At 48.5% G+C, this 27804-nt stretch overlaps 1 protein-coding gene across 1 annotated transcript in view; it reads right to left on the bottom strand.

Moving 5' to 3' along the window:
* HEG1 (heart development protein with EGF like domains 1) overlaps positions 1–22077 on the bottom strand; it is a 53459-nt gene extending 31382 nt beyond the window's left edge. Inside the window, exons 1-2 of the mRNA XM_054173472.1 lie at positions 21695–22077; positions 1316–1594 (exon numbers count right to left, since the gene is read on the bottom strand). Of these exons, the coding sequence (XP_054029447.1) occupies positions 1316–1594; positions 21695–21860 (445 nt within the window). The 5' untranslated portion in view covers positions 21861–22077. The remainder of the gene's footprint in view (positions 1–1315; positions 1595–21694) is intronic.
* Between the last annotated feature and the right edge of the window lie 5727 nt (positions 22078–27804).

Below are 27804 nucleotides of genomic sequence, written 5' to 3' on the forward strand. Positions count from 1 at the left end.
CCTGTGCTGGGAGCTGGGATTGTTTATCCTGGAGAAGAGGAGGCTCAGGGGAGACTTTGTTGCTGTGTACAACTACCTGAAGGGTGGTTGTAGGCAGGTGGGGGCTGGTCTCTTCTCCTGGGCAACCAGAACAAGAAGGCACAGTCTCAAGCTGTGTAGGGGGAAGTTTAGGCTGGATCTTAGAAAGAAGTTCTTCACAGAAACAGTGATTGGCCATTGGAATGGGCTGCCCAGGGAGGTGGTGGGGTCAATGTCCCTGGAGGTGTTTAAGAAAGGACTGGATGAGACACTTAGTGCCACGGTCTAGTTGATTAGCTAGGGTTGGGTGGTTGGCTGGACTTGATGATCTTGGAGGTCTCTTCCAACCTGGGTGATTCTGTGATCTGTAATCTGTGATCACCTGCAGTGGTACCCAACCCTACCATATGCAATAGAACATAGCTTCACCCCCAGTGTATTCTCGTTTTAACAGAGCACACTGCAAGAGGGAGTGCTGGGGACAGAGGGTTTCCATAACCAAAACCCACCAGTATTTCAAAATTTGTCTTCACTTGTGCATAGCAAAAGATGCCCAGTTTAAGAAAAAAAACATTAGAAATGCAGAAGGCAGCAAGGAGCTTATGCTGGAACAGCCAGCAACTGGCAGTCTGAGCAGGCCAGATACACACTCTGGTCCCTAAGCAGGAAAAATAATGAGAGATTAAACAATTAAAGAAAACCTCTATGGTCAATTTTATTTTTTTTTCACATTTATTTCATCTAGGAAAAAAACAAAGTGGGGAGAGGGCAATCAGCACAGCCTTGTACCCTGCTGGTGTGGGAAACAGACTTTGATTTAGTGCGTGCTTAAAGTGCATTAGTTTGCTTATGACCACAGTCCCACCAAATGTGGTGAAGATTACGAACAAGCCTGTGCTCACTTGCATGATTTCCACATGAGGACCTTAGCTACACAACTGGTCAGATATTTTTAACTCAGGCACTTATAATCTAGGCTGGATTCATGATGGGGTTCAGCTCCTCCTGGGAGGAGGCATGGGGATTCTAGAGAGCTCTGCTTTGCACACAGCATTTAAGCTCTGCAGATGGGCAGGACTCTCTGGGGTGATGTTGAGTGGTAAATAACAGCAGTAGCAGCTCCTGAGAATCACCTTCATTCTAAGGTTAAAAAAAATAATCAGCTGTTCTGGGATTGGATTTCTTCCAAAATTTCCAATTTCTAGCAGCAGGGCAGGGATCATTCTTAACCCACAGGCTATTCTCAATCCGTGGGCTGGGTACAGCAAACAGGGACCCTCACACGGATAAAACTTACCAGGAGGATGGTTATGAGTGGGTAGGTGGGTCGCTATCCCAGCAGATGGGCTGTCTGAGGGTCCTGCTCCTGGTGGGGTGGCATCCCTATGGCCGCTGAGAGGACCAACATGCATCGTGACCTCACCCGCTGCCAGCACAGCACCATGGCTGGCAGGCAGCAACGTCTGCTCCCCATTCCTGGCCATCATTGTCACCAGCTCCACGCCATCCGCAAGAAGTGCACCAGAAGTCCTCATCTCCATATCTGACCTCCTTGCCTGCCTGGTGCTTTCAATGACTGAAAGGCAGGACAAGAAAAACATTAATACACAGAATAAATAGAATAAACCAGGTTGGAAGAGACCTTCAAGATCATCACGTCCAACCCATCAACCAATCCAACACCACCCAAACAACTAGCCTGTGGCACCAAGCACCCCATCAAGTCTTCTCCTGAAAACCTCCAATGATGATGACTCCACCACCTCCCCAGGCAGCCCATTCCAATGTGCAATCACTCTTTCTGTATAGAACTTTTTCCTAACACCCAACCTAAACCTCCCCTGGTGCAGCCTGAGACTGTGTCCTCTTGTTCTGGTACTGGCTGCCTGGGAGAAGAGACCAACATTCGCCTGTCTACAACCTCCCTTCAGGTAGTTGTAGAGAACAATAAGGTCACCCCTGAGTCTCCTCTTCTCCAGGCTAAGCAACCCCAGCTCCCTCAGCCTCTCCTCGTAGGGCTTGTGTTCCAAATCCCTCACCATCAGTGAATCCCATCAGTGCTGGACGTGCAGGCTCGGCTCGTGGCAGTACCACCATGGCCAAGCTCTGATCTCATTTTCACTGGACAAATTTTTTTGCATAATCAAAATACAGACATGACATTTATTTTTTGGATTCACATCAGTGGAAATCAGCTTGATCTGTAGAGCCAAATGTCAAAACCCACTTTTGTGCCTAAGTTCAATTTAGTTCAGCACCCCCATGCTTTTTGTGTGTGTGTGTATGTGTTAGGAGAAATAAATCTTTGGAGGAGCAAAAGAGAAAGTCCTAAACTAATAACCAATGGAGCTACACAGTGTGGAGTTCATGAGAGGAGGGTATAGGTGTCCAGAGCTGATAGCCAGCTAGAGACCAGCACAGCCCACATGCCCCATCCCAAGGGTGTGAATGGAAGATGGAGGGCCCCACAGCTCTTCCCTTTTATCTGCTTAGCTAGTGCTTGCAGGATGCTTGACCTCAAATCCCACTGTCTCCACAGAGCTAGCATGAAGCTGGCTGGGAACTGCAGGGCAAACAGGAAGGTTGGCATAGCCCATCCAGCCTCCATGAGGCACCAGAAGAAGAGATCAATGCATGGTGTGGTTTACACAGGCTGTTCAGGTGTTAAAGCAACCTTGGGTGACTGACATTTTGGTGTACCTGACATTAATGCCTACCAGATGATAAAAGACAAGATGGAGACATTTGTACATTTGCAGGTCTATTTCCTGTGACCAAATGTGGGTGAAGCCCCTGCTCCATGCCGGCAGTGCATGGGCCTACTCTCTTGCTCCTGCAAGAAGGCTACTCCAAACTTCCACCTCTCCCATTTCTAGAGTTTTTTCTAGAGTATTTTCTCATTTCATTAGAAAGTGAATAAACACATTTATGGAAATAAATGTTGGTTCCCAAGCCAGCACTACCCTTTAGCTTAGCTAGCTCTTTCCCTCTCTCTGCTTCCTCCCCACCATGCCAACCAGCAAAAGCAGCAATCTCATCCTGTACTTTGCAAGGTTTCTTCTGTATTTCTACCATCTGCTGTATCTCATGGACCCAAAAATTACTTCTCCCAGAGATGTCAACAAGCATTACATGCTTTACAGGATCTCCAAAAGCACACAGATGGTTGTGTGCATCTCTAGAATATAAACATATTCCCAAATTGAGCCCTAAGCAAGGACTGAAGATGTTACCCAGTAACCAGCCTTTCAGCTCAATCATTAACACTGACAATAGCAGCAGGACTCATGTCACTTCAGCCTTGGGTCTACCATCCAGCCTGATACTGCCTGAAGCACAGCATCTAGAGACAGCTGCTGTGAGTAATTCCAGTGAGATCTGCAGGAGGAATTGGGGTTTTCAGTCCATGTGTTGTAGTTTGAGCTGGGTGCCCCCCTGGTGCATTCACTTCCTGTTTCCAGAAGTCCAGCCCAGAGGGATGGACACAGGAAATTGTGTATTTCCTACCATAATTCTTTGCACCACTATAAGATCCAGTGCGGAGTCTGGCACTTCCTCTTTCCTTCCCTCTCCGAGACTCGGTAACTGGGGGAGAGATCTCCCGGCCATGGGCCTGATTGGGCCCAAGGCCGCAGGGGGATGGGCAGTCTCAGGCCTGGCCAGCTGAGACTAGCCCAGCAGAGGGAGGGGGAAGAAGGAGCCCTGGGGGTTTTGCATGCACCCTCAGGTGGGGATGGGATCTTTCTTTGTCACTGCGCTTTGGGTTTTCTGTAACATTCACTGCTTTCTATTTAAACTTTCATCACCTTTGCAATCCGTTTGCCTGAGTCGTTATTTCTGCCTGTGGTGGGGAGGGGACCTGCCCCAACCCATTACATTTTTGGCGCCCAACGTGGGGCGCCAATAAAAAAGAGTGTGGTGGTTCGAAAGGAAAGGCTTTGCTTTCCCTCCCCCACTGAGAAAGAAACCACGGCTAAACCCAGTCGGAGAAATGAGATTATATTTTACAAGGAAACAGATTCTATGTAACACAACAAACACAGGTATTTTACAATATATACAGGAATATACAGCAAATGAACTCAACCAGAAACCAGACCCCCCACAGAGGGGGCTTCCCCCTGTGCCCCCTTCAACCCCCTACCTCCCTTCTCCCCCAAAAGAGGTAGAAGAAGAGACGAGGACAGTTAACAGGGCAGGAAAAGAATAAAGGCCTTGCACAGGGAGTTAGTATCTTATCTTAGTTGGCCAGAATCCCAGAAGCAGATCCAGCCGAAAGGGACAGCGAAGGAAGGAAGACTGAGAGAAAGTTCCCAGCTCCCCCGGGTCCAATCTGACCTCCCACAATCCTACCAATGAAATTCGTTTAGAATACCAAAATATTTTACAAACATTTAGCCAGTGTGCCCCTTCCTTAAAGGCACAGCGTCAAACGGCCACACCATGGTACCATCCAGGGCTGCATAAGGATTTCCCTGTATACCGGTCACATGAAAACCAGCAGCAATCATCCCTGTCCTATGTTACAGTCCCAAGGCTTGTCTGGCACTGCAACTTCAGATGCTCTTTCAAAGCCCACAAGAAGACAAAGCAAGTCCAAATCATGACTGTGTGATCTGAAACAGCAAGACATCAGTTTTGCCTATTTTCTTTGTAACCAAAATGCATTCTCTGAGCTGGAATAGCCCAATGTATGCTACACTTGCTGAGCGGACAGAATGGGAGCCTGGATAGGGAAACTGCAATGTAACATGACAGGAACTGAAGCCACTCCAGAAATTGAGAAAAGTGTATTTTGGGAGAGGAGTTCTCCCCACTTTGCAGTTCAGGGATCCACCAGACTATGGGATGTGTCTTGCCTGTCACACACACAGCATCAGGGCTGCAGATGACACATAGGCAGCAGCTAAAGGCATCGCTCAGTCTCTCCCCAAAAGCTCCAGTGTTGAAAGTTAAGCCTTGCACATCTGTCCTTGGGCTCCAAGTACTTTCTAGAAGAAAGTTGTGCCTCAGAGAAACACCCATGGGACACCTACTCTTCCTTGCTTCCTTTGGGGTTGATGTACCTGCCATACCAGCAGCAGAAAATTCATACAAGGTCTCTTCTTCTATCCATCTGCAATAGCTTCAGAGGAAACTCATCAAGAAAAAAGAGATCTATAGATAGGACAGCCTGCATTTCATTCTGGGAGTCTGAGCACCATGAGGCCCAAGGAGACATGAGCTGCAGTAGAGCAGAGCCCCAGGTGCCTTTACAGACAGCCCTAGCCATGGCTGCAATGCTCACCTCACCAAGCCCACCGAGCAGCCACTGCCATCTGGAGCCCACTGTGAGCCATCTCCTGTCCCATAGAACGAGCTGCTTGATGTCACCATTTGGACAAAGGGATGCAAAATCACCAGGGACTTGCTACACTCATTTGCAGGCCAATACCCAGCCCATCATTGTAGCCTGCAAGCCCATTTATGGCAGCCCCAGATGCTGAAAAATGTGGGTGCTCTGGAGGGCAGCACACTGACTTCCCCTCTGCTCCCCTCTTGTTAAAAGCTTTTGGCTGTGCAACCCATTCCTATTGTGCCCCAGAAGCCAGCTTTGCTGTACAGAAACAAGGCAAAGCAGCAGATGCTTTAAGAAACCCTTAGGGAATGAGTACAGACAGAGGGAAATTTGCTTTCTCAGGTTGCCAAGTCATTTGTCAACAAGGGCTCCAGCCAGGCACGCTAAAATATATAGCAGGGCACTGCAGCAGGCATTTAATTGCCACTTCTTAAAAACAGCCCTGGAAATGCCAGCACGCAGTACCTTCAGCTACAACCCTTGATTGAATGCAGCCAGTTCAAAAGTAAAATGCTGCTGGCTGTTTATCTTGTTTGCCCTGCAAATCCAGAGTTTTCTCTATCCTCTTTTGGCTCTGCAGAACTGCTGGGAATAAATCGAAGCAAAATCCTTCCCCTTATCATGGGTGCCAGCAAACCCAGCTTTGAGTGCAGTCAGGGAGTGGATGGGCAGAATAAGAAGGTATTATTTACACAGGCTTTTCAAAGTCATCTGGCATTTTTAATGCTGCCTTGCAAGGTATGCCAGGCCTAGGTGCAGGCTCCCTTCCCCAATTCAGTGGGTGCAGAGCATGAGCATGTACCATGCTGGAAAATCCAAAATGCAATAAGGAACCAACCCCCAATCCCACCACCCCCCCAAAAAAAATCAGGCTGTTCCATAAAACAGGCATGAAATCCCAGATCATCACACACACGTATCAAACCAGCCAGAAGTGCAGGAAAACCACAGTCTTGACTTGCCTAGCTTTGAGATGACCGTGTGCTCAAGTGGATGGGCCAGATGCATACCCAAAACATATACATGGGACAACTGTGCCTCCCCTGATGCATTAGAGACTTAAGGCTGAGTGGCCCTTTAGCTCAGGTACTGATTTGTCACTAACAATTTCTTCACCTCCTAAGCTGCCAGCTGATTTCCATGGTTTTAGTCCACGTGACTGCAGCTGTCAAGAGAAATATTTGACTTTCAGTGCAAAACCCCTCTGCCACCCGCTGGACTGGTGTTTTCCTTCCCAGTTAAAACTAGCAGTGATGCTCACCAGACAGGTCGAGGCTCAGAGTTACTTTTTCTTCGCAAGCCTAACAAGTTTGTGGCTTGCTGGGAGCCGAGTTATAACAGAGCCAGGACAAACAGATCAAGTTCCAGCTGATTTCCCGAGGCTTTGGGTTTGCCCCTGGCAGCCCAGTTGGATATCTACCTTGTGAGACTCCTGAAAAATCCCTTTTGCACCAGCAGCTTTCTGTCTCCATCTCTGGGTGCAGCACAGACAGTGTCCGGGCCAGGAGATGGCTGCTGCTGAGGTAACGTCGTGGTGAGCCTCAAGACTCAACTATGGGACAGAGCAACACTGAAAAGCACAATACTGCAAGTTTGCAGCAGAGGCTGTGATTGCTCATAGCCACTTTAGGGTACAGATTGGAAAGGGGGAGCAGGATTCATGCAGACGTCATTCGACAGGAGCACCACAGCCAGCCGAGGTACACCACAAGCTGTTCCAGGCTGCTGCTTTCCGGCAGAAGAGATTTTACTCCTCAGAGGGCAAAAAGAGACTCCCTTAACTGGGGAATGAAAATTTAATCTGTGCACACAGAAAAAGCTAAGAGTGGTTGCTTGGCTGCCCAGAGAGGTCCTTCACCCCGGAGCAGTCCCTCCTCGAAAGGGTGTTGATTCCCTGGGGACCATTCACAGGACAGCTGCCCATGCAGCTGCTCTTTCACCAGGGATATGGCCACCCTGGGAGCATCCCATACTGAGCTGAGCAGGGGTGAAGCTAAAGCAGGCTCCTCCCAAGGCCAGGCAGCTATAATTATAAAGACCACATCTGTTAACGTTGCATAATCTTAGTATCATCCCAGGCTCACAGAGGGAAAAATCCTCATCTCGACTTAAGAAACTCTTTTCCGGCTGTAGGAAAAGGCTAGGAAGAAAAGGCAGGCTGCAAGGGAGAAGAAGTGGGGAGCAAAGCGGGGGCTGCTGGCCCTGCAGTGGGTGGCACGGGTGGCTGCTGGTCTTTGCTGGGGCCGGGACTGGGCTCTGTGCTGTGTTTTGAACGGCTGCTGCGGATGTCAGGATCATGGGTGGAGGCCGGTTGGGAGCCAAGTGAGTTTGTGCGAACAAAAGCTACAGCCCTAAATCTGGATCGTCCAGGCCTCTTTGGGATTTTCAGTTTCCTTCCTTGTTCTTGCCCTGAAAGAATCAGTTTGAGAGGGGGTGTGTATGGGGGGGGGGGAGCAGCAGGGGGGCTGAAATGAGGATTTGAAAAAAAACCCAAAATGCTCATACTTGAGAAGGGTCAGCTGAGTGTAAACACACTGATAATATTGCTCAGGGAATGTCCCTCATGTGCACTAAGCATGGGAAGAATGTGAGAGGTTTTTAACCACATGCGGCCAACCCTTGTTTGCTAATTCTTTTGATAGTAGCAAAAGGAATTATTCAGGCTGGACAAAGAAAGGTGGCAAGAAAAAAAAGTGGATGGGGAAGAGAAAAGGTGCAGGAACCCTGGCAGCACCTCCTGGCCTGCTTGGGCAGGGCTCAGCTTGGAGGGGTTACCCCACAGACACACACCCTAGCAGCACCCTGCTCTGGTCCTTGTGCTCCTCATCTTCTCCCCACTGGGTCCCAGGCAGAGCAGGACAGCAATTCTCGGGTCTTTAAATTTTCATCCAGTCACAAAAGGTGACTGGAGCTTTAATATGTCAGCTCAAGAAAGGTGCTGGGGGCTTTACACTAGCAGTAAACTCTGCAAGCTCTCAGTGCCAAGGTCCAGTTGGTTAACACCTACCCCATCACCATGGGTGATGGGTGCCCACAGGACTAGGGTCATCAGCATTGTCCTCAGTGCCTCTTATGCCAGGCCACAGCACTTTGCTTGCAGTGCTGCTTTATGAGACAAAACCACACCACTTCTACACCACCTTCCCTCCTCCACCTTTAGAACCATGGAGGATGCTAAAGGCCATTTTTGCTTCCTACCTTTTTTTTTCCCCACAATCTCAGAGCCTGATACTCAGAGATGTCATAAGAAAGGGGAAAAAAAAAAAAAAAAAAAAGGATCAAATTATTGCTTTTAAGAGCAATACCCTAAAGTACTCCAAAATAAAGAGCACATAGAAACCTGTGGTTATTTCCAAAAGTGTAGGGTGTGTGCACACAACCTGCCTGCAACCAGGGATAACAGCTGCCCAGTGCAGGGACAGAATACTGCCCTGTTACCCAGTGGTTTCCAGCCTCTTAATTTTGGTGTCCTACACTTCTCCTTGGGGAGGTGCAAGCTCCCAGATCACCAGCTTAAGCCTATGAAACCCTGAGCTTCTTACTTGTCCTTCTTGGACAGTTCAATCTACACATCCCGTGCTGCCTGAAAACCACCACCTCAGGGCTCAAAGCAGCACTGCACACATCTTTTCAGGAGCTTTTGTTTTTAAATAGATTTTAGTTATTTTTAATTTTTTTTTAAGCCCTGTTTGACTATCAAGTCTTTGGAAAGCACATTCAAATACAAGTCCACTTCCAACAGGGCTAAGCTGCTTCACGACTACTCATACTCCTAAAAACCCTCATAATTACAATGGGGCTCCAGTAAAATCCTAATCCATCCAGCCAGATGTATTAGGAACCAGCAAAGAGGAGACCAAGCCTCCAGATCCAGAGAGGCCCCACCGGGCCCCAGGACCCATGTTCCTGCTGCCTTTCCTGAGCAGGAAGCCTGAATTAGCTGTATTTTCTTGCTGGCTCATTTCTTTCCTACTTCAGCAGTGTCCCCTCTGGTGGTGTCTCTTGGTGTCAGTGTGGGGAAAGCCCACAGCCCCAAGGGATGCAAAGGCAGCTCTGCCCTACCACCAGCTGACACAGCCCAAGAGCACCTACCAAAGGGATTTCTTTCTCATATTTTTCAGTAAACATTCATTAAAATCACTCAGAAGAAACCTCCCAAAAGGCACAGGTCTCTGAGTGCTCACACCTCTTCTCCATCGCCTCCCTGCAATACTGAAACATCTCCAAGCACCTTGCACCGCAGACCCCAAGTACTAAATCCCAGCACCACCTAATTCACTTCTCAACCCCCAGGCTCTACTATAACACCCTGCAGAAACGTTACAGAAAATATCACCCAGGCAGCACTTTCTTTCTCCTTCCAGGGTTTTCAAAGTCCCTGGAAGCTTTGCTGGGAGGGAAGGCAGTGGTACCCTCTCCAGCACTCGTGAGGGCAGAGCAAAAGCCATGCTGGGAGCCAGCCCCGTGTCATTTTAGCTTGTGCTCCCATCCGAGGGCAGTGCTGCTGGAGACTGTCAGACGGCTTGGGGAGGAAGTCTCCTGGCAGGGCTCCACCAAAGTGGAGTTGCTAGGTCACTGGAACAATAAAAAGGCAAGAAAAAACATCCTGGCTGCAAAAAAGAAAGGGGAGAAAAAAAAGGGGGTGGGGGCAGCGGGAGGGGTGGGAAGCCATGGTGGTGTCTACAGTTCAGGTTAAGGGGAAAGAAATGGCTGGAGAAAGCAGGATGGTGCTGATGCTGGCTTTTGTATACATGAGATTTAATTTCCAACATGGACCTTTCTCCTGAGCTTTCAGAGGAATAATTCCAGAAACCTGGAGATTGCCTGCAAGGTTTGCAATTGGTAAGAGCTCACTCGAGGCAATATTTCCAGGGAAGCTGGCCCTGCTAGGGAGAGATTAATTACCCTTGCCATGTCAACCAGGGCATCACAATCCATCGTATGACTTTCTCCCATCATCATGCAGCCCCAGCAGCTGCCCACTTTCATTTAAACCACCAGTACGAGAACTGCCTCCAAGCAGGGCTGTATATCGGCAAGAAAGAGTGCTGCACGCCCCAGGGCTTGAGCTCCTCCATAAAGAAAGGTGCTGGTAGCTTAGAAGCTGCAGGATGAAATTTTGCTTTCTGAAAAGTTTAATTTCAGGGCCAGAAGGGAGCATTAGCTCATTCTTGTCTGACCTCATGTATAGCCAAAGTCATTCCGTGCAGCTTATTTACTCCCAATATAAGCTTGGTTACTTGTATTTGACTAGAATGGATCTTGCAGAGGAAAAAGAAAACTCCAGACTATTGACATTTGTGATTATTCAGGATTGTGCTTAAAACAACAAGAACAATGGGCTGAAGTACAGATTTTTCTGCACAAAATCTCAACATCCATCAAAAAGCAATGCCCAGTGGTGTGAAGTGTATGTGCTACAGGAGCCATTTGCCCCATGAGCTAAGGACTCTGTCTCTTTGCATACCTGGGAGAAAAACAAGGTAGTATTCTCATGCCAGACTATGGAAACAAAACCACAGGTCCCTGCTCCAAAGTGGTCTAAGACCAGAAGGCACTTCCCACAGTCAGGAGGGGACAATAAATACCAGGAAGAAGGATAAGGAAGTAGGAAAAGGAGTGCTACCATGCCAGGAGCAGCCAACCACTGCCCCAGGTCTCTGGAGGCTGAGTGATACTGCCCACCACTGCAGGGTGGGCTGTGGTCCAGATGTCTTAACTAGAACCCTGCTCCAGCAATGCACTTAAGAACAGCTCCCCAGGGAGCTATTCTCTGTGCTTAACACTAAGCATATGCCAAAGAGCTTTGCTGGCTGGCAGCTGCACCAGGGATGATGACCAACCTGAGACTCAGCAAATTCTCAAGGATATGGTGGAGACCAGAGGGCTGAAGGGCTCTCTCAGTTTCAGGAGGGTCACAAAGCCACCAAAGGGTAGACACAGCTTGGTGACACCCAAATACAAGGTTCACAGGATTCCACCCTTCATGTAGACTAGCAAAATCCAGCCCCGTCTCAGGGGAAAACTCATGGCAATCTAAGCCTTACATCTAGCTCTTGCCTCTCAGCTGAAGATGGCAGTAGGAATGCTGGATGCTCTTGTGGTTTCTACTCTTCCAGCAAGGAACAGTGAGATTTTAGAGGGGATGAAGAAAAAAAAAGCAAACAAACAAAATCCAAAGCAATTTAGAAAGAAATTAATCTCCAGAAGAGATAGGGGCCCCTACTTCCCTTCCCCCATCTGCTGTGAAAGGATGATGATCTAAATCACATTTCCTAGATGACACTGCACTGATCTGCTGCCGGAAAGCAGTGGTGGCAATGCTCGGGACAGCAACAGACATCCTTCTTCCGGGGAACAAACCAGCTTCATCCCCTCAGGTACCTGCCAGCTGGTCACTGCTGCCACAGGAGAGCAGCATGCCCAGGCGTCCCTCCTACTGTCCCCCACTGCTCTCCAACTGCCTCTGCAGTCACATGTTTCCTTTCTGAGAACTGGAAGGGAAGGGATTTACCATATCCAGTGCCTTTCTGTACAGGTTTCCAGGAAGCTGAAAACAAGACCTCTTCACTTGGCTGCCTGTGGGTCTCTGCACTGCAGCCCCCTGCCTGAGCCCTGTGGCCAGCAGTGAAAATGGGTGATGAAGAAGTGCAGGACTGGGTCTGTCACCCTCCAAGCTGTCACTGAGAGCTCAGAGTAGTCAAGGTCAGGTCACAAGCTACCTTGGTGCATACAAGCACTGTGTGCTGCGTGAGGCTATGCAGAGGATCTGGAACCTAGAAATCGGCGCTCTTATTACCCAGTGCGGAGCCACTTCACACCAAGTGCCTTGGCACACTCTTGCTATCAAGAGACCATCAACCTCATTCTTAACCCAGAATGTGATGCAGCTTACCCAGCACCACATGATATCCAGACATACCAGCAATTTGCAGAACAAGATTATGAGGATCTCTGCACAGTATGGACCATTCTCAGAGGCCATGAAATTGGTAGTACTCCCATTCCTCAGGTCAGAAGCCTCCTGGTCCTCATTTTGCTTTCTTCATGCTTCGTGTTTGTTCCACACCCCTCTGAAAAACCATCTTCATGATTATTCTCCACTCTCTGATCAAGTTTCCCTCCTAAGAAACATCCTTTCAAAGGGTTTTTATCTGCAGGGTTGGCTGCCAGTCTAATACTGCAGTCCCATTCTGCATTTGCTGAAAGAGCTGATAATATCCTAAAAAGAATTAACATTTAGATGTTAGTCCTGTAACTGAATCCAAATCAGACAACGATGACTGTTCAAATGCCTAAAGCTACTCAGGCATCTCCCTTTGAGCTCTTCCAAGCTTCTACCAGGGGTAAGGAGTTTTCTAAAGATGCCTTTGTGAGCACCAGCTACTGAAACCCTTCTCCTTGTCCCTCCAGACACAGATGCAATTATGCCCAGCTCCGGCACAAAGATAAACGCTGAATTACAAGAGCAGTATTATGCTCCACAATCAGGGTCCTTCATTCCAATTGACAAGGAAAGCAAATCATGTGCTGTTAGTTTGCTGATGTTTCCACCCCTGGAAATTCATTCCCATCACAGGGGAAGAAACTATTTCAATACACAAGATTACCTTTTACTTAATCTCTCCAGACTGCTAAATTGCCTTAACTTGTCAGTTCGTGAGATCTCACAAGTTATGCAGGGTCAAACTCGGCCACCAGTTGTATGAAAGATACATCTTTCTCAGCAGGTTTAACTACCAGCTGCTACAGTTTCCCTGATAAGAAAGTGTCTTCTTACCCACAATGGGGCAGCTATCCAGAGAAGCTGTGAAACCTTTCTGTGGGGTAGATTCTTAAAAATGTGTTAGATAAACATCTTCTGGGGCGATCCTGCAAGGGGAGATGTCTTGAGATCCCCTGGGAGATATTTTGAGATTCTTTCCAGAATCTTCTGCTTTTACAGAGTGGCCAAACAACAAAAGCAAACTACCCCTCAAACATCCAAATTCCAACTTCCAGTCCTCGACTTACGCATACTTCTCCCACCAAGGCAGGTTCTGCCATGCTGGGTGGGCTGCATTACCCTGCCTAATAGGCTATCATGGAAGGTATCTTTCTGATAATATATTGAAGCCAAATCTTCAACTTGGTGTGATTCATCCCTGCTTCAGTGAAGTTTAACAGAGCATGACGTTTCACGTCGGTCCTTGGGGCTTAAGAGATTTTCCGCAAGAGGAAGGGTGTTAACACCAGCATCCTAACAAGCAGTGACATGGATAATTGTGCTCTATAGATCCAAATTCCTCTTGTCACTCCAGATGCAGAAGTGCCTTTTAGCATGCTCTTCAGGGAAAAAAAAATAGGGGGTGGGTGGGATGGGGAAGAGGCTTTCTTTGCTACCAGCAACCTAAAGGAGGCTGCTCATCAGCCCAAAACTCTTGCATGAGGTTTCTTCCATGGTCTGCAGATCCCTGAGGGAATCTGAGGGTGGTTCTGGTAGCAGAAATGACAGTGATGTCTGCCTGGTTACAGAGGCAAGAGGTCAGACTTATTCTTGTAACGACCTTTAAAACCTCTGCACGCTGAAAAATGCTGATAAAAACTCCCTGAATGTGTGTGCAACAGGATGTCCTCTGGGAGATGCAGCCTGGGCTGCACCCTTGGGACAACTGTTAACCCTGCTGAGTTAACCCTTCATGCACAGTTTGCATGCCTTTCTATCAGATCACTTTAACACTGCAAGTGACATGGTCACCCTCAAACAGTTTATCCTGGCCAGACCACAGTGAGGATAAAAAGTCCTCCTAGCTTCATGTCCTTGTAAAGAAAAAAAAGGCAGATGGAGCTTCCTTCTCCCAGAGGAGAGTCAATCTGCCAAGGTCACAGCATTTGCACAAGATCTTCAGACAGCTGGAGACAGGACAACTGGGTCTGCACCCAAGTTACCAGCTGCACTGCTCTGTGCTTCTTTGCTCACCCTCTCTTTTCCCAGCAAAGCAAAAGACTAAAATGGTTGCATTTCTCCTGCAGACACTCAGGCAGAGACTTCCTGAGCAAAAGTGTCTGAAATAGCCCTTCCGTCTGCACTGCCTCTGAAGGGCAGCTTTGAGCTGGTAGAACTTTTAAACACAACCAACCTGGACTTCTTGAGTGACTCCTGGCTTTGCAGCTCATGTTTTCAAGGGGTTTTTATCTACCAAGGGGTTTTACCTATCACCTCGACAGGCAGAAGCTCTTTTTCTCCCTGTCTAAGCGATTCTCCTGTAATGACAGCTCCAGGAGTTGGGGTTCTAAGGAAAAACAGCAAGATCTTAGGAAGCTCTTGACACAGATCTTGACTTTTGGCAGTAGGACTGTCTCACCCACAGCTCAGATGCACACTGCAACTTGAGATATGCTTAAGTAACCAACTGCAAAACTATTTATCAAGTGACTCCAAGGCAAGGGCAAGGAGAATGCAGAAGCAGATATAACCCTCCTCAACCACCCTGCCTGCAAAGAGGACAGACAACATCTAACACCATCACTCAAAGCCATGGAAGGGACTGGGAGAAGCAGCACAGGAGCAACAACAGCTTGTAGGATATCTCCTACAAACATCTTGCTTATAGGAAATATGCTGGGGGTTGCATTTCAAGCACTTTTTAAAGTGTATTTTTACACCTCATGCATTTTATACTGGTTTCTGAAGGGATGAAGCTCCTGAGACAGCATTGTCTGTCCTCCTGCATTGAAACAAATTAGCCTGAAAAGCAGAGACATCCAAGACAGCAAGTTCCTACAGGTTTTATAAAGACCAGCACTTTGCTAGAGAAGACTCAGCACCCACAGGGCCCATGACACACTAATGCCACCCACCCTGTGGGGAGCAGAAGATAGCAAACCACAATTACTGCTCCAAGAGTAAATTCATCCCATCTCTTTCACTTGCATGGGTTTGCCCAAACACTGACAACTAAAAATGAGCCTTTTCCTCCCCTGTTTTTTTTCACAACCAGCACTCCAGTTAGTGGAAACCTTACATAGTTTTACCTCCTCCAGTTGATCCTCACACTGGCTCTGCCTGCCCTTTTTCCAAGCTCTTCAGGACCAGGGGAGGCCATTACCCCATCCAGCACCCACCTGAGATAAAATCCCAATTAAGAACAATGAAGAGGTGTGACCCAAGATCCTAAAATCTCTATTATAAGCCTTGCAGTATTCAGATCCTACAAGAGATCCTCATTTTAAGCAGGAGCTGGTTCTCATTCTCTTTTTCCTCTGTTTTTCTCCTGAGCACTTCAATAGACTGGGTCTCACAACAGCACTTCTATAACACAGGCATCAGCTATGCTAACAGCTTGGAGGAGCTGAAGTTTACAGAGCTTCCTTTACTCAAGGGAACCACATTTTTCTAAGATTATATTATTACTTGGGTTGGCCACTCAGTAATGCAACATCATTTCCCTTTTGGGTGGGAAAGTTCTCTCCTTGTCCTCAAACACGAATGATTTCAGCCTGAAAAGATGAATGTGAACTCTGCATAATCAAAGAGCTGCAAATGAACCGTGACCCTTGCAGAAGATGGAGGATGTCATGGTGCAGCACCTGGGCATTCAAAAGTAGATGGTGATGGGTGTATACACAGCAGCTGTCTGTAAGCAGAAAAGGCTGAGAGGGATGGCTGGCCAAATGTGACAAAACCCTTTTCTCCTGTTAGACACCCACAGACTTAATTCTTTCACCAAGCCTGTGCTTGCAGACCTCTTGCGTCTGCTCTGGATGAATATCCCAGCAAACGATCCTCTAATACTCACAGAAAAAGCAAATTACAATGCAAATGTCACAAAACAGCTCAGGGAAATAAAAATTTGAATTTGCAATCAAGTCTGCTGCCACTGAAATTTGGATTCTGCCTTTGACACTCAGCTGATGAGGAAAGAGGAAAAAAACCATATTGTATGATCTACATCTTCAATCAAATGTAAATAACAGGGGCTGTGGATGGTATATTAAGGCCTTGAGACAAGCTTGCTCGTGAGCTACAGACTATGGATTTTTACCAGACATTATCAGGGAAATATTATGAATGACCAAGCTTTAATTCAGTTGCAGCACCTTCTGACCCTCTGGCTGGTCAGACTGCCTCAGAAGCTTCTTTGCAGCATTACGACAGCAAAAAAGACACAACAGGTGCCAGGATCTGGCCATGCCTCTTTCCAGAGGAACTCCATGCATGCCCAAGTGGAGAAGCCTATGTGGGAGTGGTGCTGTTTGCACAGAGATAACCTGACCTACCCAGACCCTCCTCACCCCACATACTGGAGAAAGTGTCTCAAAAATATGTGGGGAAGCAAAGCCAGAATCTAGAGTGTTTGAACCTGCTATGATCCATCCACCTCCAGCCAATCTCCTCAGGTAGCCCTGCCACAAGCACCCCCAAGCATGGCAGGGGCAGCTGGTCCAGGTGCAGCATGCCATGTCCTATCCTGCCTCCCTGCAGCAGCATAAACACAGGCAGAACAACAGCATTTCTGTGCTGCAAAAAAAGGCAGCAGGCTCAGCCACAGCTGAGCCCTACCACTCTCTACCTATCCCTGTTTTGGAAATGGTACATAGCTACACCACAGCACTGAAACGCTTACTGCTATGCTGACCACTTCTATTGGCTTGATTAACTTGCTAGTTGTAATAGTTCCTTATGCTTCATAAATAAAAACATCCCAACCAGACTCATCCTAAATGGGCCTCAGCCCACTCCTGTACAGCCACAGGAGCAATGGGTGAGACCAGCAGCAACTCCTGCAGAAGCCTGGGCTGTCTGGTGGCAGCACCCAAGTAGGCAGCCAGCACGCACCCACAGTTGGCCAGGCTTTGGTTTCTGCTTTCACCCAAAGGACAGCTCAGTGCCCAGTTTGGCAGCTTATGGGACAAAGCAATCCCCTGCTCCTATTGTCTAGATACCTTCCAAAATTCCTTGTGCAGGATTGCCTGAAACAGTACAGGTTTAAAGAAGCAGCTTTATGTTTCAGATGCACAGGCACAGTTCCAGCCATGGCAGCATTCAACTGAGTTTTGCACTACCACCTCACCCCGGCCAACTGCCTTTCTAGCCTGGTACCACATCGCTTCTGCTAAATGAGCATAACCCTCTGCCACTTCCAGGAGATGCAAAGGTGATGGAGCCATTAGCACCCACACAGCACTCAGCTGCTGTGACATAACCCCTGAAGACGAACAGGACAGGGAGAAAGGAGGCAGCATGCACAACAGCTTGGGAGCCAAGTCATGGAGGGTTTCTGACTTCCAGCCCAAAACCTGAGATCTGTTAGAGCAGGTAAAGGAAGCAAGTTGTCCCAGAAAACACACACTCCTCTAACTTATCAGTGTATGCAAGTTTTGATACTGGAAATAAACCCTGAGTAAAGCACCCCTGCACCAGCAAGGCTGGCACCAGTCCCTGCAGACATGGCTGCAGCCACCCATCTCCCTTCTCTTCCCAGCCACAAGCAAAAATAAAGGAAATTAAGTTACTTCTCTGAAGTGGTGAAGACTGCTGGAGCAGAGCACACTGCGAACGCCTGCTGAACAGGCGCAGGCTGGCTCTGGTGGTGTGTCACTGGGAAATGAAACTTTGCAGATAGCCCAATACCAGGCCTTAGCCACAGCAGCTACCCCCTTACCCTCTGTGCCCTGGTCACAGCTGAGCACTTGCATTCATGGTGCAGGCAGGTGTAAATCAATAGGCAGCAGCATGTGCTCCCACCAGCAGCTTGCACAAGTCTCTCCAACTGCATTCATTTACCACTTAAACACCATGCAAAGTGATTCCACAGACTGACACGAACCAGTCGATCAATGCACAACCCTCATTACCTTCAAGGGCTTGGGATGGGGAATGGACAGGACCTCTTACCTCCTACCTTTTCTGAAACACACTTTTGTCCTTCTCTTCTTTTTTTCTGCTTTAAATTGTGTTCCCTGAAGGAGAAGAGCTAAATCTATACAGCTCCAGGGACTTCACGTTTGCAGCACACCAATCAAATCCACTTACAGCTCACAGAGAGGAGTAGCAAAGATGCCCAAGAAAACCCTGCAGCCTGCAGGTCTTTTGATGGCAATGAGGAGGCATGTGAGGCAATCCTTCTTTGACTCCACACCACAGGAGGACGAAGTATCCTTCCTGTACCGCTCACAGTCACCTGAACTCCTATGGAAGCTGAACAGCATCATCTTACACCTCTCTGCATCAGCATGACTGCACAGGGAGATGGGCTTCTGCCCCCCAGGAGCAATGAAATCTGTATGGTGAAATTTGAGGCAGGTTTGGAGGCAACACCATGCTTCTGTACAAGCAGGTATCTTCGTCATCTTTCTCCCTCTCACTCCTAAATTTGTTTCTTCCACACACAGAAAGTTTCAAAGACAAAAAGTTTTTTACAAAACAGATAAATAAATGCAGGATGTTCTGCCCCTCTCTTTGAGCTGGGAAGTTTCACCTAGCAGCCAGCCTAAATCTCTGCTGCGAGCTAAGCTGATTCCTTCTCGGGTGATTTCACACCTTATTTCCAGGGCTCCCACTGGGGAGGCTGCAAAGAAAGGCGGCAGCTGGCACAGGAGAGAGGGAGAAAGGACAGAAGGCCGGACACAGATGGCAGAAAAACAGATCAACTTCTCAGGGCAAGCCCACTGCTGGCAGCCCCATGCTGTGCTGGGCAGTGTGGCAGGGCACCAGTGCGGGTCAGAGGTGAAGGGACATTGCAGAAGCGGGGTGAAACTCCAGCAACAGCGACTTTTTCAGGGGCTTGGTGCCACCCCTACTTATCCCCATGGCATCACTGGAATTATTCCCATTTTACAGATGGGAAACCTAAAATAAGGAGCCCTGCGGGAGGACAGAGCTTGTAAGTGAACCCCACCTGATCTAGGCTGGTGGCAGACGGAGTCCTTTGGCTTGCCCTGCACCCATGTAACACAGCTGCCAGGAGGAATTTCACAGAGGGCTTGGACAATGCTTTAACTCTGCTGTCACCAGTTTTCTTACTTCCTGCTTCACCTGTTTTTTTTCCTTATGTTTCTCTCCCTGGGTCCAGCCTGTACTTTAAACAACACACAAAAGCCATCTGTCCTTATTTCTTCAGCAGACAAGCCCAGGGTGGGTTTGGCAGGGAAGGGTAGCAGATGCAGGCTGAGGCACAGGCAGGCTAGGAAGGCAGAAAGGCTCTGCAAGGCAGTCCAGGTTCAGCCCCACTCTCTCATGCTTTGTGAGACTCAAAAGACCCATTTCTACACCCCCTACTTCACCATCTGCTCACTAAGCCCTGCCTGAGAAAGGGCTTTTGCTGCTTAAGCTCAGACTCATTTCGAACAGAGATGTAATCTTCATTTCCACGTAGTGCTGGGGTGATGGGTTCCCTAGAAACACTCCTTGCCCTGCTTCGAGCAAACAGTTTCAGAGGTGAAAAACATCTGATAGGCAGGACCATCAGTGAGAAAGACAATAGGGATTTCTCAAGCATCTACAGCTCAACCTGAGAGTGATTCAGGAGGTCCCCTCAGCCCGCTCCCACAACACCAAACAATTCCCTTGACTGACAAGCATAGAGCTGTAGCTAACAGCAAGTGAATTGTGGCTGTCAGGACCCAGCATAATTCATGATGCCATTTGCTTGGAAGCAAGCTACTGCTGTGCTATTTATCACTCCTTCATGATGTGTCCCCCATTCCTTCTGGATGGGGTTGACATGATTCACGAGCACCTGTAGCTGCCAAGCAGGGACTGCATGAAGTGAAACCTCGCTGCTGAGCGGCACGGCTAGAGGCTGGTACACAGACAAATGGCTTTTCCAGCATATGGACAGATAGTTCAAGCTTTTCAGACTCTTAACAAAGGAAATACACTCCTCCACTGACTCCCAGGAGTCATCAAGGTCACAGGAAAAGATGTCAGATCGAAAGCCGAGATGAAATCAAGCATTATTTTTCTGTCCAACGAGGAACTTGCGTAGCTCTCATCAAATAATAGGCGAGCACTTTGCTGGCAAGTTGCAGATTGTATCTTGACAAAGGTTGATAGCAGGTAAACCAGCATTTTTCTCTTCCCAGTCTGGATGGCAAACTGGCGATTGGAATGGCACAAAGAAGTGGCTGAGTGGGAACAGACCCAAATCTCCTTCATTTCGATGCAGTATCCTAGTCACCAAGCTGCTCTCACACAAACACAGTTAGTTGGGGGCTTTCTAATCCACTGCAGGGTACATTCCAGTCGATATCCCCACTTACACATTTCCTCTAGTGTGGATACATCTTACAAAGGCACACCTTGGTATTGTGAAGAAAACTAAAATGTTATAAATGTAGTTTTGTCACATTTCCTGAAATTGTATAGCTCTATAAAAGTAAACTTATCCCCAAGTACCAAAGCACGATACTCTCTCTCCACATCAGAAATTAAAGGATGAAAACTAACGGTCCAGCTCAGGCAGGCAATCAATCCTGAAACCTACTTAAAACCTACACAGGACTAATTTGACATACTGGATTTTCTCATACCACCTGCAGACATTCAGTGCTTTCCAAACTCATTGAGAATTAGTCATCCTAAGAGCTATGTGTCTTCTTCGGCAAGCAAGTGCAGCAGTTTACTGGGTGACACTTGAAACGAGCCCCACTTGTTCCGGGAAAAATATGATTTATCCTGTGCTGAAACCAAATTCATTATCATTTGCAAAGCACCAAACTAGTCATTGCTCCTGATAACAACACCGTAGATGTGGCACGCAAGGAGAAATTTGCCTTTATACATGAGTAATCTGACAGTCTGTAGGCGACACAGAGGGAGAGGCTATTTATAGAGAGCTGATGACATCTGTCCCCACACCTGGATGTCAGTTAGCACATGAGAGCATGTCCAGAGATGAGCAGTAGGCAGCTCAGACCCTGAAGACCACCTACAGGAGCCAACGACTTCCCACCTGGGAAGCATTTTGGTGGGTGGACACGTCAGTCATGACCCTGGTACCCACCAGTGCCTTCCTCAAGTTCCTCTGTGAAGTTTCCATCACTCGCCTTCGACTCGGTCCATGCAGCTACAATGTGTTTACAGTTTCCCACCCACGATTCCTACCCCAAACCTTCACCCATCAAAGCCCTTGCATGTACCACCATGGGCTCGCCAAGAGAGAGGGACTGGGAAGGGAATGCAGCTCTGGGTGATGCCGGGATGCTCAGCAACCCTCAGTCGTGGTGCGGTGGAAAGTGCGGGGGAGGGGGAGGGAGAAGTGGGGGGTCCCACGTCGCGCGGGTTCCCATGTGGCGTGGGATCCCCCCGCACTCTCTGCCGCACCGCAAGAAAATCCCACGTCCCTTCCCACTCACCCGGGCTGCCGGCGTGTCCCGCGGCGGGAGGCGAGCAAGGGCGGCCGAGGCGGCTTCGGGACGAAGGAGGAGGACGAGGAGGAAGACGCCGTGGGGAAGCAAGGGGCAATGACCCGGCCGGAGGGACCAGCCCCAGCAGCAGCAGCAGGGTGCAGGCTGCCGGCATGGCGCTGGGGGTGGGGGGCGGTGGTTGTTCACATGCCCGGAGCGGGGCAATGAATAACCACCTAAATAGCGATTTTTAATTAATTCACGGTGCCCCCCGCCCCCCACCGCGGGGCGGCGCAGAGGGCGACCGCCCCGGGTTTAAAAGTGCGGGGTGCCCATAGCGGAGAGGGCAAAAGGGGGGCAGGGGGGACGGCCGGCAGCAACGGCAGCCTACGGCCAAGTGCCGGCGCCCGAAAGTAAAAGGGCAGGAGGCGGAGGCTCCTCCTCGAGCCTGACATCACCCAGCCGCGGCTCCGCTCGGCTCGGCCCGGCTCGGCACAGCCCCCCCTGGCCCGGCACGGCCCCGAGCGGCCGCCCCCTGCCGCCCCGCACAGCCGTCGGGTCGCCCGCTCCTTTAGCCGGCTGTGTGCAGCGGCGTTGTCCTTGTTATTATTTATTTTTACTTTTACTTTATTCTTCCTGATACACCTCCCAGCCGCGCCGGTTGAGCAGGAAACCCCCCTTTACCCCCCACCCCGCAGCCGCCGAGGAGGTGCCCCGGTGCCGCAGCGTTATCGCTACCGCACTTCAATGCAGGCAGCGCGCAAGTCCTGCGCCCCGCTCAGTGGCCCCCGGCTCCCGGCACGGCCACCCCCCACCCGAAGCCGCCTCGCTCCCGAGGGCAGTGCTCCCCCGGCTGGCGTGGCAGGCCCCAGGCGCGGCGGAGGTGAGGGGGAGCAGGCCGAAACAACCCGGGCGCGGTGCGGACATCCTGCAGCCGCCTGGGCCTCTCCAGCCCTGGTCCCACACGCAGCTGCCGGCTGCGTTGTGCTGCCGTGCTCCTGTTTGAGTTACAGGGAAACAAAGCCACGATCGGCCGAGTCCTGTGCCACATCTCTGGTTGCAACCAACACTGCTTCTGAAGCAGATGAAAACCTGGCCAGCTGTGTAGCAAAACTAGAAAGTTTCTTCCCAGATGTGTGCAGTGAGCCTTAGATAGCCTCAAACTTAATACCCATCAAGATCGATTCCTTGCCAAATAACGTCCAGTCTTTTACTGGTCATAACGCTAACCCGCTCTCTTTGGAATGCCAGCAGCAGCATTGGAGCCTGCAGCCTCTTCTAGTGGTGAATTTCCCAGGCTGGGCTGTCTGGGCGGCAAAGGATTTCCCTTCATTGTTCTGAAATTCCCTTCTATAGTTTCATGCTCCTGGTTCTGCGAGACAGCACACCACGGAGCAGCAGGCCAGGCTTTTCTGAGGCTGCTGGCATCCCAGTGCTTTAGCATCCCGACCTGAGCGCTCCCTCTCCAGAAAGCAGAAATCTGTCCTGGGCAGCATCTCCCCTCTGAGCTGGTCCTGGGCCCCTTGGTTTTGCCTGAAGCTGTTTCAGAATCAGGCTTAGGCTTAGTGTCCACAAGCCATGCAGAATCCAGTCTTTCATAGGGGGTGACAAGTGACAGTACATCACATCCAGACAGCTGCTGTCTCAGACAAAACTCAGATCTGGTCCACAACTCCCCACTCTCCATTTCTTGCCTCACCAAAAGCAGAAGTTGGTGGCTGACAAAACACGAACTCTCCTGAAAGCTTCTTTCCACCCAAAAGGTGGCACTGATGAGCCCACACCAGCACGTTAACGACCTTGGCTTTACTCAGACACTGAACTTGGTATCACCTGCTACTGTGCTTCTCTTTCAACCTGCAGGTGCTGTCTGCACTTTACCACACAGCTCATCTAAGTACCATCGCCTTTGCGATGAAGCACACTTGGAAATCTCCACTCTGATGTTTGCATAAAGCGAAAGCCCTGGAAAAAGCAGCTCTTGGAGGCACCTCTCCATCAATCCATTCTCTATTCTATTCCCTACAGCTTTCAGCATCTTGCTTCAAATTGCCTTTAAACTCAAGGAACAAGTCAAGATACTGTCAGTTTGGGACAGTACCTTGAAGCACAAACAAAGCAGTCTTTAAGTATACAAGTAATCATCACAGTCACAGCAAAGGGGCACATCTGAGTGACCCAGAAACCACAGGCGCTTACCACCAAGGGGCATGATCCACACAGGACGTATTTTGGTTTCTTAAGCCTGTGTCAATGTACTTACAACGTTCTTTTATGGAACAGTTGTGTAAAAGCCAAGCTTCCTCATTGACAAGATGAAGAGACCAGTACACAACTAAGTAATGTGCCACTATGAGATTGAATTAAAGCTCAGATGAAGAGCTGTGAAGTATTTTGATGCTTTGGGAGATGTCACTGGTAGAGAAGAGCCGCAGCTCACATACCTGGGGATATCTTTAACATGAAACACAGGGGTCCATGTTACCAGCCTCTAAGGTAACAATCAATAGCGGTAATAATTATGGTTCTTCAGAAAGCTTTGCTAGACCCTGGAACAAAAGTCTTGCAAACAAGCAAATCTGTCACTTTCCTACATCCTTTAACTATGTGGTACTGTTGAGGCAGACAGGGCAGGGAAACCTCTCGAAGGTCAATGATATACCACCTGTCAAACCTGAGGGTTTTAATACTGAGCCTAGAGCTTTAATCCTTTTCCCCCAACCTTTCCCAAAAGACTCCCCCAACATCTAAGCCATGAAGCAGCTCCCTGCTCTTACTGTATCCTCCCCAAGCTGTAAATCCAACCAGCGGGAAGCACGATATGCACAAATGCAAAACAAACATTGCTGAATGAACAACTGCTGTCTGTATCGAACAGTTCCTCCTCCCTGTGCCCCTGTGGTGCATCTGTAGCATGACCCATGGAGCTGTGAGCCGTGAAGACCCAAATTAACCCCCTCTGGGTGGGAGTGGAACATCTAACATCCTCTCCCAAATTGTCATTAAACCTGCCCACGCTGGTGTAATGCTGCATTTCTGAACCAAACAGGGCCTTTGTAACCATCAGGGAGGTGACCACTAGCACTGCACATCTGTACATCTGGCCAGCACCAGGAAACACCATCTGAAAGGCCCTGCACTGCCCTTGAACCGCCTGCATCCCATCAGAGCTTAATATAGTTGCACTGCCAGGCTGGCTGCCTGGGGTTGGCCTGATATAGCCCCCAGTGCCCACAACAATAGTGAGGGTGCTGCTTTCATTGGCCCCAGCTGGGGCAAAAGCCCCAGAGTGTGAGCCCATGCATTTAAACCAGTATTTACCATCACAAAATAGATTCCCTCCTCTCTTCGTCACAGTTCCAGTCATGAGCAGCACATTATTCACAAGCACCTGGAAAGGAAACACCAACATTCAGGCAGTTTCAGACTTCCCAAATGCAATCTCTTCCCCCACAGGTGCCTAATTTGCCAAAGTTTAGTGGCTGTAAATTTAAGACTACTGTGTTTTCCTGCCATGTTATTTTATTCCTACCTTCACCACTTCAAAGTAATACCCCTGCACCAAAGAAAAAAAAAAAGAAAAGTCAATTATGAGAGGTATTTTTGAGCTCCAGCTCCCACAGCCACATGAAAACACGAAGGAAAAACAGTGTCTTACTTTTTTCCTTTTGTTTAAATGAATATTTTTTTACATCCACTGGGACATGAACAGGGTAGTGCAGTGGGGATACCACCCCTGCCACCCACGTGCCACGTTAGACACCCTCCTGGGAAGCTGGGGAAGAAGCATTGGTGGTAGAAAGAATCCTGCAGCAAGATGAAGGTGGCCACTGGAGGGTGAGAGCTCAGCAAAAGCCACCAGCACTTGGCTTTTCCTCACGTGGGCCCGGGTTTGTTTATCCCTGTGGCACAACTGCACGCTCCACTGCTGCATCCCACCAATAATCATTATAGGGCAGCTCTGGGCTGAGGGCTGCTTCCCTCCTTCCTTCAGAGCACAAAACTAATAGGAGATTTAAATGCATGAAATTGTGCCTGAGGAGTCAGATAGGCCAGGCAAGCCCTGGGACAAAATAATGCCATGGCGTCCTCCTTAAAGATGCTGTGACCTCAAACATCTACCCAAATTGTGTATAAAATACATTTAACACTTCCATCTGCAAGCAATCAGCACATTTATCAAACAAAGGAGTTAAAAGCAAACAAAGAGATACTTCATCGACACAGGAAGCCTCTGACATAACTATATAAAACACCATTGATATTATACACTGCTGAATTGAATCCCACCCATCACCTGACTGTTCTCCCAGGCAGCCAGTACCAGAACAAGAGGACACAGTCTCAGGCTGCGTCAGGGGAGGTTTAGGTTGGATGTGAGGAAGAAGTTCTATACAGAGAGAGTGATTGCCCATTGGAATGGGCTGCCTGAGGAGGTGGTGGAGTCACCGTCATTGGAGGTTTTCAGGAGGAGACTTGATGGGGTGCTTGGTGCTGTGGGTTAGTTGTTTAGGGGGTGTTGGATTGGTTGATAGGTTGGACGTGATGATCTTGAAGGTCTCTTCCAACCTAGTTTATTCTATGTATTCTATTCTATTTCACCTTGATTTCCACCCTTCAGACTGAGGGGATGGAGAATTTGTCTGAACATGCATTGTTTTGGTTTGAAATAGCCAAACCCCACAGGAGTCTCCACAGAAGAGGCACCTCTGCAGTGCTTTGTAAGGATTGTCAGTATTTAGAGACTGGATGGGGTGCTTGATGCCATGGTTTAGTTAATTAGATAGTGTTGGATAATAGGTTGGACTCGATGATCTCAAAGGTCTTTTCCAACCTGGTTAATTCTAATTCTGATTGCACTGACTGGTCCCTTCTCTCCAGTTTTACAGGAGCCTTTTGCAGCCCCGGACAATGTCCTGAAACTTCTGCAACTCCCCTGAAATTCAGTCCAGAGCTGTCCAAAACTTGGATCAGGCTCATAAACCTCAGACAAGTTTTAAGCTGATGATGAATTAAGGTACAAAGTGAATGTTTTCTACTCCTGGAATTTGTTATTAAAAGTCCTGAGTTTCCAAAGAGGATAGATAGTTCCTAACTGAGTGATTAATTACCTTCCCCATCTCCTCTCAATGCCATAATGGAGCCCAATCATGCAAAAGGCACTTAATACCTGACCATTTTTCTGGAATCTTTTTTGGGGGGGGGAGTTGGTATTGTACTGATTTATTTTTTACAAGAACTGCTTGCCTTGTACCTCTGTTGGAAGCAGCTTGTTCCAGAGACTTGACATTTGGAGGTCTTATGATCTCTTCTCATCCCTCACAGAAAAAATGCACAACAAATTGAAGTGACGTTGCATTTTGAATCCTATCATCAGAAATAAATCCTGTATTTTGTGGGGGAAAATAATAATAATTACAAAAAAAATATATATATATAATAAATGAGCTACTTAAATCTAGCTGAGAAGAAGCAAGTCTAAATTTATGATTTATTTCTTTCAGGATCCTTTTCAGCCAGCTCTGGTGGGAGCACGTCAAGAAAAATGCGGCCATTCCAGAGCTGAGCAAAACATTGCACAGCAGAGCCCTTAAGATCCAGAAGGAAGCCCCAGCCAAAGTTTAGGAGCAGCATTTGGCTCTGAAAAAGTTACAGGTGCTCTCCTTGACCACTACATCTCTGGCAGTGTATCCATGCTTCCATTTGCTCTCGCATGGGGTGGGCAAATGCCACATACTGCTGGATATGTGCATGGAAATCACAGGAAAAAAGCCACAAGGGACAAAATGCAGTAAGGGAAGGAGCCTCTCTTGTGCTGTATGAGTTTTAATGCTACTTATTTCTAGCCTGCAGTTTACTGCTAGAACCTTCTTGTCTACAGCTTTTAAGGCTGTTGCTGATGAGGTCTCACGTCGTCTCAGGTTTAAGTGATGCCATGCCAGATCTGTGTCAGCAATACACCACTGTGGCACATAATCAAGTCCATTATATACCTCTTTTATGTGGAGTCATCAAATTTATAGGTGGTCTAGGAAAGGTTCATTTATCCCAGTAATTGCCTTTTCTGAAATTTACCAGGCAAGGGCAATAACTCAAATAACCTTGGTTCCCCACTTACC

This window comes from Dryobates pubescens, chromosome 2, assembly GCF_014839835.1.
Source record: "Dryobates pubescens isolate bDryPub1 chromosome 2, bDryPub1.pri, whole genome shotgun sequence".
Classification (NCBI taxonomy): Eukaryota; Metazoa; Chordata; class Aves; order Piciformes; family Picidae; genus Dryobates; species Dryobates pubescens.